Source organism: Podarcis melisellensis (genome assembly GCF_964234715.1).
Source record: "Podarcis melisellensis genome assembly, chromosome: 10".
NCBI lineage: Eukaryota > Metazoa > Chordata > Lepidosauria > Squamata > Lacertidae > Podarcis > Podarcis melisellensis.
In genome coordinates, this window is record NC_138542.1 from 22,996,080 (window position 1) to 23,019,132 (window position 23,053).

Consider the following 23,053-nt stretch of genomic DNA (forward strand, 5'->3'; position numbering starts at 1 on the left):
CTCCGACTCACTTTCCCTTGGAGTTCTTGCTCGCCCTCTACTGGTTCCCTCTTCCGCTGCTACTTCTCTCTCAACCTCAATGAGCCTTTGCACCTCCGGTTCTTTGGATGGCAGTTCCCTGACACTAGCTAACTGCGGTTGCAGTCCCAAAACATCTGGAGGGCCGAGTTTGGCCATGCCTGGACTAGAGGAACCTCGAGGCCCCTTCCAATTCTACAATTCCATGAAAATTCAGCCTCCTATATACAAGGGTAAAAATCTAGCTGTGCAAATTACCCTCAACAGCATCGCTGAACCATACCATCTTCTCCACCTAGGTTTGTAGCTCCCATATCCCCCTTTCAGCCTTCTATGCGCACACTGGATTTGGAACCCTTTTGGAATTGCATCTATGCTGCAATTCTATATCCATTTATCTGGGATTTGCATCTCTGCTGTTGTAGGCAGCATGCCTCTTAGTCTCAGGGTGGTGATTCGAGTCCCATGTTGGGCAAAAAGACTCCTGCATTGCAAAGAGTTAGACTCGATGTTCCTCATGATGCCTCCCAACTCTACAATTCCATGATTCTCTCATTCTATCGTGACCATACCCTGCTTGTGGACTTCTGTGAAAACAAAATGTTGGCTTAGATGGGCCTTTGGTCTGACCCAGCTGTGTTGTTCTGACAAATAAGCCTTGGGAACTCGACAGCATTTTGTTTTGAATAGATATATATAGGGTGGCATTGCCTGATGGATTTGACAGCTGAGCAATGGTGTGTGGCTCTCTTCGCTTTACCACCTCCTGCCCCAGACAAGACTATGTATGGCTCCGCTTGGCTCTGAGCGGTGAAACCATTCTTGTGTTAGATCAGGGGAAACTCCTATGGTACAAAAACACAGCACTGATCCAAGCCAATGGCAGCCACAAACAGGAGGCTGTAATTGCCTAATTGATCCCCTGGAGCCCTGTGGCATCTTTAATGCAAGTAATGCCTATAATTTGGCTATTAATGATCCCTTGCGAACGGGATAAACTGCCTCCATTAGACCAAGTGCCCTTTTTGCAATTCCCGACAGGCCCAAGCTCGTCAAAGTAAACCAAAGCAACCTGTTTCTTTTTGCCTGCTTTTGAGTTGGTGGTGGTATCCCAGAGAACTAATTTTGGGGGATCTGTACAGGTTTTAGTGCTGTTCACACTTAAGCCTCCTCTGAATGCGACTGGTTTTTAAATTTTAGCATTTTAAGATGCTTATAATATCTGGCACATTCAGGCTTGATTTACTTTGTTCTTCCATAAATGTGTGCTTGATTGTATTATATCACTGCAGAGGACCAGTGTTTGATTGAAACACACATTGTTTTCTTTATCATAGAACCACGGAGTTGGAAGGGAAGCTGAGGATCATCTAGACCAACCTGAATATAGGGATTGAACCTGAAACCTTGGCATTATCAGCACCACACTCTAACCAACTGAGCCATCCTAAGTTATACTTCATTGTTCATTTATATATCAGCATGTTTTTGTGTCTATTCCACAGGTACCAATGTATTTGTTTTATGGTTATAAAATTAGTTGTATTTGGGGAAGCACCACACCATACATTTAAAGTGCACTCAAAACACATTCAGTGCACTTGACTGCACCCAAAGAATCTTGGGAAATGTCGTTTCCCCTCTCACAGACCTGCAATTCCCAGTACCATAAAAAACTATGATTCTTAGGATTCTTTGGTAGAATTTGTGTGTTTAAATGTGCATTGGATGTATTTTAAATATATGCTTGTGGATCTGCCCTTAGTTGAGAAGTTTTGGGGTGTGTGTGTGTTTTTCTTTACATATTTTACCTCACAATTTCTTTGTTGCTTTGATTTTTGAGGTTGGTCCATATACACTCCCCTTTGTTTATTCCTGGATAATGAGGAGGTTCTGTTATGATAAATGATACACCCACCCACCCATCACATCTTACAGCTCACAGCGCTCATACCCAAATGCAGGATTTACACCAGAAATGGTCATCTTTTGACCTTCCAGATATTGTTATATTCCCATGATGGGATTGGTAGTGTAGCAACAGCTGCAGAGCCGTAGTTTTCCCATTACTGGTTGTGTAAACCACAGTATAAAATCTCAATACTGTAAAGCAGTGGTTCTCAACCTGTGGGTCCCCAGAAGTTGTTGGACTACAACTCCATAATCCCTGAGCTCTGGCCTTGCTAGCTAGGGGTGATGGGAGTTGTAGTTCATCTGGGGACCCACAGGTTGAGAAAGGCCTGGAAGAACTTCCTGACAGTAAGAGCTGTTCAACAGTGGAATTTGCTGCCAAGGAGTGTGGTGGAGTCTCCTTCTTTGGAGGTCTTTAAGCAGAGGCTTGACAACCATATGTCAGGAGTGCTCTGATGGTGTTTCCTGCTTGGCAGGGGGTTGGACTCGATGGCCCTTGAGGTCCCTTCCAACTCTATGATTCTATGCTGTAGAGGGACAATACTAGCGTAATGAGCACCGTGAGTGCTTGCAGGAGCCAGACCCTGAGCACTGTGAGAGTTTGCAAGAACCAGGCCCTTGCTGTGCTGACCTTGGGGGAAGCAGGTGCAGGCTGGCAGGCGTGGTCAGATGATGTGATGCACTGCACCTGGAGGCAAGCTATATAAGGCCTGCATTTCACCCTTGATTTCTGCATTTCACCATTTCTTTTCCACAGCAGTATAGTTTTATGCCATGCTGTGGCCTGTTCCTAGCTTCCTCTAGCCCCTGATCTCTGTTGGATCTGTTTCCATACCCTGGTCCTGGACTCTTGCTGTCCACGCCCTGGACCATGAGAACTTGTCGCTGTGATCCATGCCCTTTTGGGTGAGTAGAAAGCACTTCTGTATGCACACAATGGAGCAAGTAGTGACAATTTTTGTTGGCACCTCCATTTGCCACGTTGAACACTTCTCCAGAGGGATATCTGACCTTCCAAACAGCTTTGGGGGGTCGTTCAGAAGAAGGGAGTTGGAAGAGCCACAGCATGGGTAGGATAGCCCATATGGATCCTGGATATGGAGAATTGTTTTAGAGCAGATCTGCACTCATGGTTTATAACATTAAGGAATCGTTAAGGAATGATTTTCATAACATAGATGGATACATTACGTTTTTCTTGTACTATTAATAATGTGTTATTGGGAAGTGCTAGAGGAGGAGGTTAAATGTGTGGTGATTCAGTAGTCTAAAGACTTTGGTTACAATATTCAGATGGCATCTTGGGAAAAGCTTTGGAGACATGACTTAAAATTTACAGCTTGCTATGCTTTAAAAGAAAAATATATGAAGACTGATGGTACATTAAACCAAGCAAGCTGGCAGAAATGTATAAAACCAGCTCGAATCTTTGCTGGAGATGTAAAGAATCAGAGGAAACAATGTATCACATGTGGTGGAAATGTAAACATATTAAAAACGTTTGGGAAATTATTGATAATTAACTTTAAAAAATATTCAAATTAACTTTCATTAAAACGCCGGAAGCCTTCTTGTTAGGTATTATTGCTGCAGATATACCGAAAGAATTAAGAAAGATATTTATATATGCAACTACTGCGGTGAGAATGTTAATAGCTAAATGGTGGAAGGGAGATAAAATACCAGCTAAATTGGAATGGCAGGCGAAGTTATATGAATACAGTGGTACCTTGGGTTACAGATGCTTCAGGTTACAGACGCTTCAGGTTAGACTCCGCTAACCCAGAAATAGTACCTCGGGTTAAGAACTTTGCTTTAGGATGAGAACAGAAATCACGCAGCGGTGGCATGGCACAGCGGGAGGCTCCATTAGCTAAAGTGGTGCTTCAGGTTAAGAACAGTTTCAGGTTAAGAACGGACCTCCAGAACGAATTAAGTACTTAACCTGAGGTACCACTGTATGTAGAATTGGCAAAGATGACAGGGAAAATTAGGAACCTGCTATGGATCTGCTTGAATCATTTGCCAAGGGAACTGTTTATTTGGTTAATGTTTTGTGCACTTTAATAATTTTTGAGGGGGAAAAAACCCTTCTAAATGTTTGTAATAAACATGTCTGCTTAAGAGTGCGCTTTAATGAATCGGCTTTTTTTTTTAAGGAAAAATTTGCAATGCAAACATGTTGCAATATTTATTCCTAGACATAAGAATGTGACAAAAATGTGACCAAAAATCCCAAAAGTCCTCACTCCCCAAACACTGTGCTCGTGGGGGATGAATCCCTGCAAAATGAACAAAAATCCAAACCATTTTTAATAGTCAGATGACACTGTGACTCAGCTGCTAACAGCTGGCATTTATCACGGTCTTTGGGACTTTCTGACCAGAACTAGGGAAAAGCAAAGTGGTACCTCGGATTAAGTACTTAATTTGTTCTGGAGGTCTGTTCTTAACCTGAAACTGTTCTTAACCTGAAGCACCACTTTAGCTAATGGGGCCTCCCCCTGCCACCGTGCCACCGGAGCACAATTTCTGTTCTCGTCCTGAAGCAAAGTTCTTAACCTGAGATACTATTTCTGAGTTAGCGGAGTCTGTAACCTGAAGCGTATGTAACCTGAAGCGTATGTAACCTGAGGTACCACTGTATTAAGACAGGACTTCCTACAGTCAACATTTCACTTCTGAACTTTTATATGCATGGTGAAGGTCATCTTGGTTTATGAGGAGTCAGTAGATTAATCTGTTCTTCAGATTAACGTAGAAATCTAGTAATAAACAAATGTATGGAGACAACCAATTAACAACAATGCTTTGCAGTGTCAACATCTGGAAGGCTGCAGGTTTGCCATCCTTGGGATGGGCTGGCAATGGACTAGATAGACCTTTGAATCAGGAGGGCTTTCCTCTATGTTTTCATGACAATCTAGAAGTCAATTGTTTGGGAAAGCAGAGTGTGCAAGTATATATGAATGAAAATATCTCTGGACACTTGCATTGTAAACATCTACTGAAGAAAGGATTTCCTATTCCCTTCCTAGATATTATAGACCATCACAAAATAATTTAAATGGATTGACAGAAACAGTTTAGAATTGCCTAAAGCCGAAGTAAGAAATCTAGTTGAATTGGTACTGAACTCATCAAGAATTGGTGTGAAATTCAGAATATGTTCAGGGCAGTGTGAGGGAGATATGAGAGGTTTATGCTACAAGTCTAACCATGTCTACTCAGAAGTAACTCCAGCTGAATTCAGAGCTGCTTACTCCCAGTATGGTTAGGATTGTGCCCTTGCTCTGTGTTACAATGAAGGATAATTATGATCCCTCCAAAAGAACAAGAATTACTTCAAGAGCATTGGTTGAGATTATTTTCTCTTTTATAACTTACAACAGGACTGGGGAACCTTTGGCCTGCTAGACGCTGCTGAACTACAACTCCCATCGGCCCCAGCAAACATGACCAATGGCCTGGGATGATGGGAGTTGTAGTCTGATGGCCCAAAGGTTTTCCACAATTGACATATAATAAGAATATGAATGCTATCGGCATGGGACTATTGAGCAAGCTTTTTTGTTGAAGCAAAAGACTTGTATAGATATACCTAATATCTAAATATCCATTTGTTTTATAACAAACAGTGTAGCAAATCAATGAGTTGGCCAGATGTGGATACTCTGCCCTAAATATATTCCCTTGCTGAAATGGAGTGTCCAAACACCCCTTGGAATAGCTGTTGTTTCTTTTTCTTTTTTAAAGAATATTTATTAAAGTTTTCAATAGTAATACAATAAAAATAAAAAATAACAAAAATACAAAAATAAAAATACTTAAAAACACATAAAGTTTCCATTACTTATTTTTCATTAACTTATTTCCCAGACCTCCTCATACCTCCCTTTTTTGTATTCCAATTCAAATTGTTAGTTCAGCAAATCCTTATCAATAAATTTTAACCTATTTCTAAACCTTTTTTTCCATATTCTCAAGCATTACAGCTGGAAACCACTTAATTTCTATCCGACATCATTCTAACATTCATTAATTTTGCAATATTTCTGTAAATAGTCTTTAAATTTCTTCCAATCTTCTTCCGCCGACTCTTCTCCCTGGTCTCGGATTCTGCCAGTCATTTCTGCCAATCCCATATAGTCCATCACCTTCATCTGCCATTCTTCCAGAGTGGGTAGATCCTGTGTCTTCCAGGAATAGCTGTTGTTTCAAAGATAACATATTTTTGGTCTGTCTGAAGGTTTACAGATAGAAAGAGAAGCAGATGCGTAGAATAGGCCAATAACATGTTGAAATATCACACTGGTCTTAGCATGCTCACTCTTGTGGACAAGTGTTCGATGCAATCAACTTTCCATCTTTTCTAGAAGAAGAAAAAGTTTGGCTTGTATTAAAACACTGTCAGACTGGAAGTGTGTGCCTTTAAAATAAAAGCAGGTAGTTTTTTCTGCTGCTGTCTTTTTACAGACTTGAACCACAACTCCCGTTTGTGAGGATGTGGACTTTGCTGACGTTGAAATTCCTGCTCCCACTGGCATGGACAGCAAGGATAGGCTAAAGATGCTTTGCTGCTCGAGGCAAAGGATATTATGACACCCTCCCACTCCAAGTATAAAATCCAATTGGAATGGTAGCTGAATATTACTGCAGTACTGCGGATGGGACAGTGTCTCCTCCACCACCACCACACCTAGGGTGAGAAGGCTTGCTTAGTGGGTGCAGGGCAGGCTGGCTTGGGAGATTTGGAAGGACTAATGGGAGGCTGTTGCCCTCCACATCCCCTGCAGCATCTGCTGCAAGAGGCAGTTGCCTCCCTCTGCCTAATGTTAGGGCCGGTCCTGATGGAGAGGTATTGGAGCAAATGCAGCCATTGGTGCATGAGGGCAAGCAGACTGTTGCCATACAATCCTCCTCCTCAGTATAGATTACAGGATGGCGGCAGAAAATATTTTTTTAATTTGCCCTGTCACTAGCAAGATGGTGACTTATAAACTAGCAATCTTTGCCGTGAGTGCAGCTAAGACTTGATCACAAATACTGAAAAATGAGTTAATATACTGTAGAGCTGACAATAAGAAATGTTCAACTGCTTAGGCAGCAATCCTGCTCCCACAGACCTGGGAGTAAGCTCTATTAAACTCAAGGGGACCTACTTCTGAGTAGACATGCACAGCTTTGTGCTCTTAATGTGCGTTTGATATATAAGCTAACTATATTCTTGTTTGGGCGTCCTTGATATGTGGCAATGCAATTTCTTGCTGTGCAATGAAGAAATATTGATTGATATCCCCCCTTGATGCTCATTTCCAGAATGTCCCTTCTTCAAGGGAGCAGAGTATGGAATATAACATGGCCTCAGCGGAGATAAATGTTGATATAATCAATTAGCCCTGTGACACTGCTGGATTAGTCATTCTTTGTTGATATTTTAGTTCAACCCTGCCAGAAAAATTAGCATGACGTTGGAAAGGGGAAGTGGCACTCCGGGTGATAGAGCTTAACTTCCCTTGTCTACTTAAATCTGAGCAATGTACAATGTTCGTAAAGCAGAGAAAGTAACTTTTTCCAGTCGGATGCAGGAGACATTATTATGCAGGTAAGTTTTTATTCGAATATTTAATTGTTAACCAATTTTCTAGGGAGGTATGTTCAACTTGTATATTTGTGAATAAACCCAGATACCATGAAATGATCTCTCTTTTTCAAAGAAAGACAGACTTGGGTAAGGACTGCTTCTGGAACTTCTTATCACTTGAGGAACACATAACATTGGGAACATGACCATTTCTCTTCATCTGCTATTACATACTCCAAATCCAAATCTTATTAAATATTTTTTAAACCTATCATTGTCTGTTGACAATGTGGAACGCCCTCCCGCCAGATGTCAATGAAATAAACAACTATATGATTTTTAGAAGACATCTGAAGGCAGCCCTGTATAGGGATGTTAGATGTTTCACTGTGGTTTTATAATTTGTTGGAGGCTGACCAGAGTGACTGGGGCAACCCAGCCAGATGGGGGGGCATATAAATCACTCTTGGTCAGACCACACCTGGAATACTGTTTCGAATTCCAGGCACCACAATTTAAGAAGGATGTTGACAAGCTGGAATGTATGCAGAGGAAGGCATCCAAGATGATCAAAGGTCTGGAAGCCAAGCCTTACGAAGAGTGCTTGAAGGAGCTGGGTATGTTTAGCCTGGAAAAGAGGAGACTGAGAGGAGATATGATAGCCATCTTCAAATATCTTTAGGGCTGTCACATGGAAGAGGGAACAAGCTTGTTTTCTCCTGTTCTGGAAGGTAGGACTCAAACCAATGGCTTCTACTTACAAGAAAGGAGATTCTGGCTAAACATACAGAAAAACTTCCTGACGTTAAGGGCTGTTTGATGGTGGAACAGTCTCCCCTGGGAGGTTGTGGACTCTTCCTTTCTTGGATGTTTATAAGCAGAGGTTGGATGGTCATGCCATGGATGATTCAGCTGAAATTCCTGTATTGCAGGGGGTTGGACTAGATGACCCCAAGGATCCCTTCCAACTCTACAATTCTATGACTTGTAAAAGCATTTTCAAGAGTTGAAGGCGACAGCATTAGAGCTCGGGTATTTAAGTGACTTAAGATGTTTGTAGACTGCTGAGAGACTAGGAAGATATAGTGACTCAGTGCCAGAGCAAATGGTGGAAAAACCACACAAAATATTTTGGTGACTGACAGTTGGCCAGTTTAGGTTTCGAGACAGAGCTACTGGCTTAATTGAGGAAGTAATATTTCTGTCCAAGGCTCAGAAATTTCTGACTGATCTTAAAGTCAGCCCTTTGACTTTGGCGTCAGGGTATCCTAGTATTAAACGAGGTCATGTTTTTAAGTTTCCCACTGCTGTGTTACCCATGAAAGCACACATCCATACATCTAAGTCACAAATTGATAGTTACAGTCATAAATTGAACCTGTATGAAGCAGCCCTATAATAATCTCATAGATGCTCAGTTTAGGTGAGCTGCTTAAGACGTAAAGTGCTATTTTGCTTGACTAAGAACATTAGAGGTTTAATATAGCATTTGGATGTGCATAATGTCGTTTGAATGATTCACTGCTAGGAGCTTTGTTATCAGCAATGATTGATCTGTTATTTTAACAATGTAGCATGAGAATGTTGAAATCTGCTTCATTCCATTTCACATCTCGACATACTTCCTGGTTTTTAAATGTCACTTGGATATTTTTAGTTGTAAAAAGTTGCGAGCTCTATCTTTTTACCATACTGTTGCATGCCATCCCAACCTCCAAGCAGTGCGAAATTCCATGGGTTCCAGGCACTTTGCCAAGGGTTCGTGTTTACTTTGGAAATGGGGCACAGCGGAGACTGTGGTGTCTTTATGATATAGGGTTTATTTACACATATATACAACCTGAGCCTACGATGGAGGGGTTCAAAGCACTACACCTCAAGGGGGTTCTATTTCTTCCATGGCTGCCACCTTGGATTCAAACTGCCATCCCACATTGCTCATTCTCCAGCTTGCAAACTGCTTATAAAATGCCACTAGTTTTCCTCTTATATTAGGCAAAACCACAATCCTGAAAACTCTACTAAAAAAAAAATTATACTTTTCAGATTTATGCATTTCACTGATTTTACAACCATTTTGACTGTTCAGAACTTTACTTCCCCTACTTTCTGTGGTTCCTCAATTTTTTATATATATTTTTTCTGCATATCCAATTTAACTTAATTTGTTCATTTATTCATCTTTAAATATATACTCTTATGAAACTGCAGGTTATTACAATAATGCTGCCAATGTTTTTATCTGTTTGCAGTTTATCTCTAAATATTCAATAAACAATTTCCATTCTTTTATAAAATGTTTGTTATCTTGATTTCTTATTCTTCCAGTAAGTTTTGCCATTTCTGCATATTCTATAAGTTTCTGTATCCATTCTTCCTTTGCTGGGACTACTACTTCTTTCCATTTTTGGGCAGGTAACATACTTGCCACTGTAGTAGCACACATGAATTAGTCTCTATACATTTTAGGTAGTTCTGTCCCTATAATTCCCAAAGGGAAAAGCTTCTGGGGTTTTTTAAGAACATTATTTTAAACATCCTTTTCATTTCATTATATATCATTTCCCAGTAAGCCTTAACCTTACTACAATACCACTAAAAAGAACCTTCTTTCTCTTTACATTTCCAACACTTGTTTGATTTAGATTCATACATTTTTCCCCAGTTTACTCAGTGTTAGATACCATCGCTATCTCATTTTCATATACAGTGGTACCTCGGGTTAAGAACTTTGTTCTGGAGGTCCGTTGTTAACCTGAAACTGTTCTTAACCTGAGGTACCACTTTAGCTAATGGGGCCTCCCACTGCCGCTGCGCTGCCGCCACACGATTTCTGTTCTCAATCTGAAGCACAGTTCTTAACCCGAGGTAATATTTTTTGGTTAGCGGAGTCTGTAACCTGAAGCGCCTATAACCTGAAGCGTCTGTAACCCCAGGTACCACTGTAATTTTCGCTTAAACCATAACATGGTGTAAATTTTATATCCATATTCCACAATCATTCCCATGCTTCCATGCCTATATTATAACCAATATCTACTGCCCAATGTATCATTGAAGATTTTACTTGCCCATCCTTTCCCCCCCATTCCAATAATATTTTATACATCTTAGACAGCACTTTTACATTACATTCCAACAGGTCTCTCTCCAGTTGTGATATTTGTTCCCCAAACCCTTGTATCCTATCTTTCTTAAATACGGAAAACTCTACTATTGGCCTTTGTTCTTCTGTGTAACTCAGACAGCAGGGAAGGACTTCACCCACTTTCTGGCTGGCAGAGTCTTAGCTTTGCTGATGTCATTTTCAATGGATCATCACGCTTCCCTTTGTGCTCTTTTAAGAGTCCATCTCTCCAGGCGATGACGTCATCAGGAAGCCAGCCTAACTTACATTTCAACATGGCTTATATAATTAATATAGCTTAATTTAGGCCATATTCAGTGTATGGCACCTAGGAATTAGGAGTGGAGTCCAGGAATTAGACAATTGACCCAGATGGATGTACAAGGTTCCACATCCTGGGGATGCAATGCAGTACCAACCAGGTCACCTCTGCAGACATGGCTTCCGATGCATTGATGGGGGAAAGAGCAGGGCTGACATGACCACAGCATGCAGCTGTCTCTCCCTCTCATGTGATATCAATGACTGTGCCTTGAAACCGAATACTATTGAAATCTGCAGGACATCTGAACAAACATGGATATGACTGGGCTTTTCATGTATTTTCTCCATTTCATTCCATGCTAATTACTGAAGATGAAAGAAATCTTTGTTTGCACTCAGCTGGAGGAAAATTGGTTTCTTAAGGGGGGGAAATGGGCTGTGAGTGAGCGCTTTCCCCTGGCCAAAATGTTAATGTGTTGGCATCCAGTGAAGTATGGCTTGTATAGACTTGTGTTTGTTTCCAGTTTTTCCTATGTTTAATCCAAGCTAAGCCTGTTGGAGTGGGTGAGAAAACAGAACATCTACTTGTTTGTATTTGTTATGTTGTGAACGGGTTTTACCAAGCCTATATACTTGGGGCAGCCAATGCTGTGTCTCCAGATGTTGCTGGACAACAAGTCCCATCAATCCCAGGTGGCATAGCCAGTGGTCAGGGATGATGGGAGATGTAGTCCAACAATATCTGGAAGACACCACATTGCCTTCCCCTTCGATACAGTATATGAACCATTATACAGTACTGCATCCATACACAACATTGACGTACATACCCTCCAACATTTCTCCGTTGAAAAGAGGGGTGTCTTATTCAATGATGATGTTGGGTGGCTTCCAACATATATAAAAACATAATAAAACACAATAAATAATTTAAAAACTTCTCTATACAGGGCTGCCTATAAAGGCTGCATAGTTAGTTATCTCCTTGGCTTAGGGATCACATAACTCCATACCCTCCTATATTTCTCTGATAAAAATCAGGGCGTCCTAAGGAAAAGTGGGACATTCTGGCATCAAATCAGAAACCGGGATGGCTTCTGTAAATCTGGGACTATCCCTGTCAAATAGAGACACTTAGAGAGTCTGGATGTATGACATTCAGAGAAGGCATTCTTCCAAATTTCCAAACCTTCTCCAAATTTCTACTTGTATTTCTACACTGAATTACCTGGGCTTGTTCTGAAAGTGGAACAATGCAACAGGAATGCAGGTGGAGTGGAAAGGAACTAGAGAGCCTCTTGCGCATTGCCCAAAAAAGAGTAAGCATAACTCTCTCCAAAGAAGACACAGATTTGCATGAAACGGGCTTATGCTAATTTATATGAATGACTGCAACTTGAGAAATAGTTAGGATAATTTACATGGAAAGACAATCTCACCAGGGTGGGCGAAGGCCAAGTGAACTGTCTTGAGTCTGTTGTCCAGAGGTCAATTTTAACAGGCAACTTCAAGGCGTCTGCTTCCTTTCTGACGACTCTCTGTCTTCAAACTAGACCTAGACTGGTGGCATAGCTAGCTGCTTGGGTGCCCGGGACAGCACAAATGCCCTGCACCTGGGGCGGGGCAAGCTGGGGCAGAGCACCTGGGGCGGGGCACGGAGTCCACAAGTCCCACGTTACTGTTTTGGGCAGCGCGGAGCTTGCAGTTCCCCCAGCCACCATGTCACTCCCCAGGAGAGATGTGTGGCTCAGGCGTGCTGCAGGTCAGGCCCCGCAGTCGCCCCCCGCAGTGATAACACCCAGGGCAGCCTGCACCTACTGCACCCTCCTTCCTACACCACCCACCTAGACCAGACATCCCTTTGAACAGAGGACCATCTTCTGTAAATCTGGCCACATGTAGCCAGAGTGGGGAGGAGGAATGGAACAGGGAAAATAATCTTGTCCCCAATAGAGTCAAACTTTCCATTGTTTGTTATGTACTGAAGTTCTCACCCTGGGCCAGCAGGGGGATACTGTAGATAGTTTTCACTCAGGTCCACATATGCGAATAACGAATTGAAAGTGACGTTCAGTGATTGGATAGTTACAGAAAGTTGTTACTGTTGCGTTGTAGTGGAGCTCTATATAAGCAGGCTGGCTGAACCCTCCAGTTCAGTTCTGTTCTGGGTCTGTGAATAAACAAGAGCTGTTTGGAGAATTGCTGTGTCGTCTGATGTGTTCACCCACAACTTAACAGTTTCCTTGCCCAATAAAGAAATGAGTTTGCTGCTGGGGAGAGAGAGCGCTGGCTTCAAATTGTGTCTGAAAAAATTTGGAGTCTGTTGTGATATGTGTCACTGGTGTCAGGTATATGGGGTTGTTGGTGTTGACTGGGGTAAAACATCAGCTAGCAGTTCCAAGAGTAGCTTCACACTTTTTCTTTTTAATGTACAAGTGATACCTCGGTTTACGAACAGTCTTGTTTACGAACTATTCAGTTTACGAACTCCGCAAAACCGGAAGTAGTGCTCTGGTTTGCAAACTTTACCTCGGTCTACGAACAGAAGCTGAACGGTGGAAGGGCACTGGCAGCAGGAGGCCTCATTAGGGAAAGTGCACCTCAGTTTAATAATGGATTTGGTTTAAGAACGGACTTCAGGAACAGATTAAGTTCGTAAACCGAGGTACCACTGTACAGGTAAAATATTTTAGCTGTATTTCTAATTATGTAAAGAATAAATGCAACAAACCATGGATCATTCTAGTCCTGTATGGCTTGAAGCTGATCTTGGCTACTGCTCCCTGCCACATATAACTCTGATTGGCAACAAACTGCATTTAAGTTGTACATTGAAATAAGTCACTATGTAAAGGAGGGCTGCCAAATTTCCAGCTGGGCACTGTGGCTCTTCCTCCCATCTGCAAGTCAAAGTAGAAGGGTGTAGAGCAGTGTTTCCCAACCTTGTGCCTCCAGCTGTTTTTGAACTACAACTCCCATCATCCCTGACTAGCAAGACCAGTGGCAAGGGATGATGGGAATTGTAGTCCAAAAACAGCTGGAGGCACAAGGTTGGGAAACACTGGTGTAGAGACACTAGCACATGATGGTTAGTCATCAGAGTAGACCCATTGAAATCAATGGATTTAAATTATGTGATTCTGGGGATCTGCTCTGAGTAGGACTTAGCTGGTTATCACCCAACAGTTCTCTCCATCGCTTGTGAAAGGAGGCACACGGATCGGCCAGTCTGCCAGTATTTTCCATTTCTAATTGGAAGGGGCATTGGCTGAGAGCCAGTAAAACCGAGGCATTTTCCTCTGCAAAATGGGAGCAAAAAGTGTTACTTGAGCTGGTAAAAGCAATCCATTGCATATGTTTCCAGCTTCTAGCTACTGACTTACTAGTTGTTTGTTTGTTTGTGTGTGTGTGTGTGTGTGTGTGTGTGTGTGTAAGTGTAAGATGCTGCAGTGCTAGTTAAAATAGATAAATCACAGTGGCTTTAAAGGATGATTCCAAGCCAATTTGGAAGTTCAATCTCTTCTGAATCCTATTTAAAAAAAATAAATCTGTATTTGTTTTATTTAGGCTCGTATGCTTGTCCCTCCCACCGCAGTCTAGCTTGTCAGAGTCGAAGTTCTAGTTTTCATTCAGAAGAACAAACAGGACCTATCTCTTTGCATCAATAGGCATGCTTTGCATAAGCTGCATGGGAGATTTCCATTTTTAATGGCTTTAATTAGCATTTATGAAAAACCCTGGTTTACTATGATATAAAGTGACAGATTTAATTTGTTAAGTGGGTAGTAATAAAGTGTGAGTTGATTTGTTTCACTATAGTTTAAAAGGCCTGCTCAACAGGGCTTCCGTGTTAATTCATTAAGCATGCTTTGGACCTTATGGAGTCTTCTCTCTCTCTCTCTCTCTCTCTCTCTTTTTGTAGATTTAATTAACACAAATCTAACTCTCGGGAGATTTAGTGTCCTCTACAAATGTATGTGACAGAGACAGTCATTTAAAATCCATCTATGTCTTTATGTTCATTTACTCTAAAAGGGGATTATAAATGAAACAAAATGATTGTAATTGCCACAGTAAAGAATGAAGCCCTTAAGTGTAATGCCGCTACGATTGCAAGAAGTCAAGGAAGCAAGAATATGTATCGGAGCAGATTTTTTAAATAAAAAAAACTGTGGTGAATTTCATAGAAAGGGAGCATAAGAGGTCCTCGTTCTTGGCAGAATGCCTTATATTGATTTCTTTTTTATATATAAAAAAAGAAGTAATTGAGACTACAATTCTATACCACTTTCCTGGGAGTAAGCACCATTGAGCTCAATGGGACTTACTTCTGAATAGATGCATGAAGGATTGTAAATCGATTTAAATCACTTTTAACTGGTTGTAGGAACACGTATCCTACAACCAGTTAAAAGTGATTTAAAGAGCGCCAAAGAATAGATGCTTTTGAATTATGGTGCTGGAGGAGACTCTTGAGAAGTCCTATGGACTGCAAGAAGATACAACCTATCCATTCTTAAGGAAATAAGCCCTGAGTGCTCACTAGAAGGACAGATCCTGAAGCTTAGGCTCCAATACTCTGGCCACCTCATGAGAAGAGAAGACTCCCTGGAAAAGACCCTGATGTTGGGAAAGATGGAGGGCACAAGGAGCAGGGAATGACAGAGGACAAGATGGTTGGTCAGTGTTCTCAAAGCTACCAACATGAGACTGACCAAACTGCACGAGGCAGTGGAAGACAGGAGTGCCTGGCGTGCTCTGGTCCATGGGGTCATGAAGAACTGGACACGACTAAACAACAACAAAAGGATCATGTATCCTGGCTTGGCCTGTATAATTTGAGGGCCAGGGAGCCAAATGCAACTCGCTCGAGTGATGTGTTGTGCACTGTCTGGGACTGACAACTTCTGTTTGTTTGTTTGTTTGTTTGTTTGTTTGTAGTACTAGTCAAACAGCAAAAACTGGAGGTTTACTTAGCCACCATATGTTGTTGAAGTTCTGTATTGCGGTGGTGTCATCACAAGTTATATTGACCTAGCCTAGGCAATGTAAGACAACAAAAATTGAGTGCAGGGGTGGGGGAGCTCTGGCCCAGAAGCCAAAGAAATTTTCCTTCACGTGCTGCGGTCCAAAGGTTTTATAGCTTGAATTGGGGCCCAGAAAACTGCTGAAAACCAATGTAAGCTTGTTCAGCAAGGACCATCATAATGCATTCAGAATGGCTGATTCCTGTTAGGAATCTCACTGGGGAATTCTGGGCCACCTGAAATTTCTGGTCCATCTTCAGGCACAGTCCTGTGAACTGCTGTAACATATTGCAGTAACCTAGATGGGAGTTTACTAGAGCATAGATTTATCTTGTGAAACACCCTGAGATCTTTTGAGGAAGGGCGGTATATAAATCAAATAAATAAAATATTATAATAAAGCAGATTGTTGATGCCAGGGCCACCAGCTTATGCTGGTGAAATGTAGCACAGTGCTGCTAATTGCAGTAGCTTAAGCTGTGAATCTAATCCTTCAGAGGAAATGCAACCCCTTCCAGAACTGGTCGATACGCACATCATCTCTGTCTTGTTTGGATTAAGTCTCATCCATCCTTCACCACAGCCAGGGACCTGTCCAGTCCAGCACACCCACTGCTACACTTGATGAAGATGAAGAAGAGAAATAGTGTGCCATCTCTGTGTTGAAGACAACATGCTCCAAAACTCCAGCTCCCTCCCCCAATGGTTTCCTATTAAGAAGTGTGGGAGATAGGATCGAGCCCTGTGGAAATCCGTAATACAAGCTCCACATGGCTAAACATACACCCCTGCCCAGCACCACTTTCTGGGTCTGAGAGACCAGGTAGGAGCAAAACCATGTGCTGCCATCAGACAGCCATCCTAGAAGGACACCGTGATTGATGGCATCAAAAGTTCCTGAAAGGTAAAAAAAAATCAATGGGGTTACAGTCCCACCCCTCTCTCTCATCACAAGGATCTGTGTAGCATCCATCTCCTCCAGAGTCTTGCTCAAGAAGGGAACGTTTGCCATGGGCCTATAGCTGTTTAGATTTTCTAGGTCCTGGGAAGCCATCTTTAGAAATGGCCTTGTTTTTTCCTCCTTGAGATGGTGGGAACAACTTGCTATTAGAATGAGGCATTTATAAACTCCCTCCCCATATCCTCTCCCTGCCCCCCTGCCGCCAAGAGGGGCACATGCAGTCACACAAAGCCAATCCAAGAACTTGCCATATCCTTCAGCTACATCAACTGAAACTCCTCCATCAATATTGGATCAACAGTATTGATCCCCTTATTATTTTTTTGGTTCACTTTTTGTCTATTTGATGCTGGACTTATCTGTTGACTTCGCCTCTTCTCCCCACCCCCCCTTCACCACTATGCAATAACCCTCTATAAGAAATTTTTGTTTTTAGAAACATAGAAAGCCGAGTAGAATCATCTAGTCCATGTGTGACCTGAGGGCTGCAGATGGCTCTTAGAGGCTTGCAATATGGCCTACACAGGCATCTAAGCTGTCCCTTTCCACCAGTTCCCCTTTTTCAATTTTATCCACATGTAAACCGGTGTAGTTGTGATGAGGAGCAAGGCGTATGAGGAAAGTCATCCCTGCATGGCTACTTCCTATGTCAACATTGCTCCTTTCAGTTCTTAAGATTCTCAGACTGTACTCTATGGCTTCAGTAACTGCTGTGAGCTCTTAAGAAACATTCATGGTTTACTATATGAGCTTTCATAGGCAATAGTCCACATTATTGTCTTGTATTTCACATATTTATCTTTAACCACTAGATGTCTCTCCTATGTTATTAGAGAATTATGCCATTAGAGAATTAAGCTTGCCTTTTCGCTCCCTCCCCACAATTGTCGCTCCCCCCCCAACCATTTTAAATGTGTCCCCCAGTTAAGGAAATGGCAAAAGTAGGATATGAGGAGTTCCAACATCCTTGTCTAATGTTCAACTGAAGGAACTGTATTTCATGTAGTTTATGATTCCTGTGGCTACTTACAAGGAAGTAATTCCACTGCGATCAATGGGAGCTCCTTCCAATGGGTCTTATCTATGTTTGATTGCATTTGTTACAAGTCTTCTAACACTTGCTCTTCAGCTGCTTGACCTGTTGCTTCATTGCCCTTAGCTCCTCTGAGTAACTAGATGCTGAAATGAGTCTGAGCCAAGGACACTTGGGAGTGATATTGCTGGCTCACCCCACATTCCAGTCAGTGACCAGAACTTTAGCAGGAATGCCAGACATACCCATAGGAAATTTCTCTAGCACCCCCAGGGATCCATTGGTTGAATCAGCTGTCTATAGCTGATAATCAAAACTGGTCCTCCACCCCTACAGATATTATAGTTACAGGTCAAACCTGTCCACCACAAGCCTGTGATGATATTGTCTGCGATAATGGAGTCAATTGCAGCTCACCCATCCACTGTTTATTACCCTCTATTCCAAAACAGAAGACGATATCAAATCTGTGTCCTGCCACATGTGGTGAACCAAATATAATCTGAGATGATCCCATGGTTGTTGTGCAGGCCATGAACTCATGAACCACTCTAGGCAAGACCTCTTTGGTACATACTTTGTGGAGTCCTTGAGCTCTTCAACACCACAGCCAAGATGGCCTCTGTGAGGGCAAGCAGGGAAACAATTGGGCAGCAGGGTGGACGACCTGCAGAATCCAAATCCTGGCTGATTCCCAACCTAAAGTTCAAACACTTGACTTCATTCCAATGTTGAATAGAGTCCTTGATCAGAAGAATCTAATTCCTATAGACCTCCCTGCCCCCACAAGTTTAGGCTGGTGGTGGTAGTGACGAACCTGGAGGTTATGTATGGCTGAGGTGAATTAATATTACCACAAAGCATTCAAGATTGTGAATTCACATTGAAATGTGGGGTCAGGGGGGGGAGCTTAAAAAAATAAACATGTAGTGTATTCCTATGTATGATTACCACTTTAAAAAAAAAGCTTTTTAAAAAGGTGACGTGAGAGAAAGGGGTAACGTGAAAAAATAGACCATGTTCAAAGGCCTTCCTCACAGGTAACTGTAGAGAGCTAAGTGCCCCCTCCTCACACACATACTACAACACCAAAAGAATTCCAATTTCTAATCAAAACAGAAGTTCAAGTCTGTTGGCTTCTGTTGCAGTGTAAAAAGTAAATAAATATTCTAAACCTTCATAATATATATACATACACCACTGGTGGGGATCAATGTAAAATAACCCAGTCAACTCTGGCATGGTTAAATATTAAATATGTACCCTGTTTGCCAGCAAGCACAGTCTCTTTTGTCTGGCTTCCCCCCACATCTCCCGTTCTGCTGTTTTTGTTGGCATCGTGGTCTTTATTGTCACATTGAGTCCCGCTGGTGGCAGTGAAGTGCTATGAAGCCACCGGAGGTTGCAACCTTCCCCTTAACTGTTGGCGCTTGTTCCGGAGATGAGTGCTGGAGCTGTGGACTCTGAAGGTTATTCAAAGCATCCTCTTTGTGTTTTGTCTGTCTGCCCCTGGGAAAGGAACTGCTCATGTATGCAGTGCAAACTTTTTGCCCGCTGCTCTGAGAAATCAGACACCTGCTGCTCCAGTATGGCCAAATTGATGCTTGCTGGCGCCTTTCAGGAATCTCTCTCTCTGCATTTCCTAACTACAGGAGATTTGTAGCCCTCCGCTCTAGTTAGAATGTGTGTGGTTAAAGCTTCATTTAAAGTACCTGCAATCTTTCAAAACAGAAAAGGTATTGTCCTGGTGGATTTATCTCAGCGTGCATTAATTTCATTTATGTCTGATGCTGTATTTTTAATATTCGGTTGGAAACAACCCAGAGTGGCTGGGGAAACCCAGCCAGATGGCTGGGTATGAATAATAAATATTATTATTATTATTATTATTATTATTATTATTATTATTATTATTATTATCAGGCATGACCAAACTTGGCCCTCCAGATGTTTTGGGACTACAATTCCCATCATCCCTGAACACTGGTCCTGTTAGCTAGGGATGATGGGAGTTGTAGTCCCAAAACATCTGGAGGGCCAAGTTTGGCCATGCTTGATTTAGATGCTTTCTTCTTCTTCTTCTTCTTCTTCTTCTTCTTCTTCTTCTTCTTCTTCTTCTTCTTCTTCTTCTTCTTCTTCTTCTTCTTCTTCTTCTTCTTCTTCTTCTTCTTCTTCTTCTTCTTCTTCTTCTTCTTCTTCTTCTTCTTCTTCTTCTTCTTCTTCATGGCTTTGGTTGGGGCAGGCTTGCAAGCCTGAAATGGATACCTGTGATACTTCCCCCTTTATGATCTAGTAAAACTCAAACAAAACCCCTGCTGTTAAACTGGGATTACTGCAAATGGTCTGTATAACTATAAAATAGGATTTGAAAGCAATACAATTAGGTTGAGGGTGGGGAGGAATTCTTGGTTAGTATAATATCTATATCTATCAAATGTTTTTCCCCCTGTAAGGATTCCCCCTGGTCCAGATTGTTTGAATGCCTTGATTGCTTAAATGTTTCCAAAGAAGAAAGCATACACGACTTTAATAGCTTCCTAAATTAGGATACTCCTATATATCTTAACCAAGCCGTGGATTAAATTATTGTGCTCATTTTGTGTGCCTCTCTCTCTCAATCTTCCACATAAAATGAACTCTGTAGTGCAAGCCATCAGTCATGATCTGTTAATATCAAACACTCCAAAAAAGGTCTGTACCTTTGTGAATATTCAGTTACTGTATTTGAAGCTGATGCGTGAAACGCTAAGGACATCTAGTGGAGAAAGAGCCACAGGAGAGACATCAGTTCCTGAAAATGTCCTCCCCCCCCTTCCCCCTGCTTACATTTCCATTTTCTTTTCTGTGTACCAGTTTGCTTGGTGCCTGAAAATAAACTGTCCTGATAGAAGAGGCTATTCTTTTCCGCTAGCAAAATGATTGCCCTGACGAGGGAGAACTTCTGGCCCTCCAGATATTGTTCAGTCGTCCCTGACTGGCCATGATGTCTAGGGGGTGATGGGAGTCCAACAACATCTGGAGGGACAACCCTCTCCTGTAACCATTCTCAAAGCCACCCAAGTTTGCAAACACATAACAACTATTAACATCTGGCATTCCGGGGAGATGCCTGAGCTCCGGTTCTCTGCTGATGCCCGCTCTTAATATTTCTCTCAGAATACTCAGCCAAATTGACAGACATAATAAGACAAAACCCAAAAAGTGAAGTAAAAAAAGAATGGGAGTGCCTAAATGAATATCTCAAAGGTCAAGGTTCGAGGACAGAAATCTGGCTAAGTCTGGAATAACCTTGTGAAGTGAAAGGATATGAAAGAGGGATTTATATCTAGATGTTAGGATAGAGATGATAAAGAAAACAGGAAGACACAATGAGAGATAAAGGAGGTCCTGTGGGATTGGTGGAAGTCAATGTCTTGTTGTTGTTTTAGTGTTTATAATAACTTTTAAGATATGGATTTGGTTTTCGTTGTTTTTATTGTTGCTTTCTTTAGTTTTCGAATGTTGATTTTTGTGTGTTGTGTATTGTTATTTTTAAAGTCACAGTTGTCCTTATCACATAATTTATGTGTCAAGTTCGCCAATTCCGCATAGTCCATCAGTTTCTCTTGCCACAGTTCTTTGGTCGGGGTTCTTAATATTTCTTTTTGACCTGACCCTTTGAACAATGCCAGGCAGCTGGATCTAGCTACCCTTAACATTTCTCATAATGCCCCTGACCTAGCACGGCTGTAGAAAGTAGTATAGAATTTGAAAGGGTGTCTTGAGGCAGCACAAAGCATCGCTACCACAGCTAGGCAAAGCCCACCAGAAACCACAGGTAGGAAAGAAGAGACCAATCAGGGAACACTTTACTCAGGGCCTCCTCAAACCTGGAGCCACCCCTGAGTGTATAGAATCTCCCCCCCCATATTGTTCTTGATTATTAAGGAGGGAGAAACCTACCACACGATTCTACAGTGATACCTTGGTTTTCAAACTTCCGGAAGTCTGTTCCAAAACCAAAGCGTCCCAGAACCAAGGTGTGTTTTTCCATGGAAAGTAACGCAAAGCAGATTAATCCGTTCCAGACTTTTAAAAACAACCCCTAAAAGAGCAATTTAACATGAATTTTACTATCTGACAAAACCATTGATTCATAAAATGAAAGCAATAAACAATGTACTACAGTCACACAATCAATCAATCAATCAGTAGCTGAACTGGGTTCCACACAGTGACAAAAACAAAACAAAAAAGAGCCACAAAAACAAAAATGCAAAATAAATAGCAAAAACAGACTCAAAATGGAAGTGTGGCACTCAAAACGGAGCATGTTTGGCTTCCGAAAAAAGTTCACAAACCGGAACACTTACTTCCGGGTTTGCAGTGTTTGGGTTCCAAGTTGTTTGAGTACAAAGGCGTTTGAGAACCAAAGTACCACTGTATAGACTATTAAGGAAAACACAAGCTGGGCGCAGTAATCCATGCCTTAATTACATCCAGGTTCAGTGCTTTTTTCTAGGGGTACGCAGGGGTAGGCATACTCCTAAACATTTTGTGAATCTTTGTACTTTTGTCCATTTACTGCATTTATTTCCCCCGATTTGAACTATAAAATGGTCATTTTCTTGACTCAAAATGGGAGTACCCCTGAACATTTTTTAAAAGAAAAAAAGCACTGTGCAGGTTAGACTAATGTAATGCACTTTGTGTACAGCTGCCTCTGAAAGGTGCCTGAGAACTGCAAGTGGTGTAGAATGCAACCTCAAGGTTACTGAGTAGAGCAGGCATCCTCAAACTTGGCCCTCCAGCTGTTTTGGGACTACAACTCCCATCATCCCTAGCTAACAGGACCAGTGGTCAGGGATGATGGGAATTGTAGTTCCAAAACAGCTGGAGGGCCGAGTGTGGGGATGCCTGGACTAGAGCCTGCCACTTGTATATATTACACAAATCTTGCAATTGAATTGCCTTCTGCTTGGCTTCCAGGCTCCATTATATGCTTACGCTGACCTTTAAAGTCCTAGGGCAGGGCTTGCACAGAAATTCCACCAGAAGGGTCTGCACCTGATGTTGGATCATAGAGAACAGGGGTCCGCTTGGTGTACCATCCACATTGCTGCCCAACAGCTTCCTTGGTAGAGCTGGT

General features: G+C 41.9%; 1 protein-coding gene across 1 annotated transcript in view; it reads left to right on the plus strand.

Annotated features, from left to right (window-relative positions):
• The first annotated feature begins 7,374 nt into the window (after positions 1-7,374).
• Positions 7,375-23,053, plus strand: part of TFEC (transcription factor EC) — a 122,542-nt gene continuing 106,863 nt past the window's right edge. Inside the window, exon 1 of the mRNA XM_081929022.1 lies at positions 7,375-7,534. Within this exon, the coding sequence (XP_081785148.1) occupies positions 7,529-7,534 (6 nt within the window). The 5' untranslated portion in view covers positions 7,375-7,528. The remainder of the gene's footprint in view (positions 7,535-23,053) is intronic.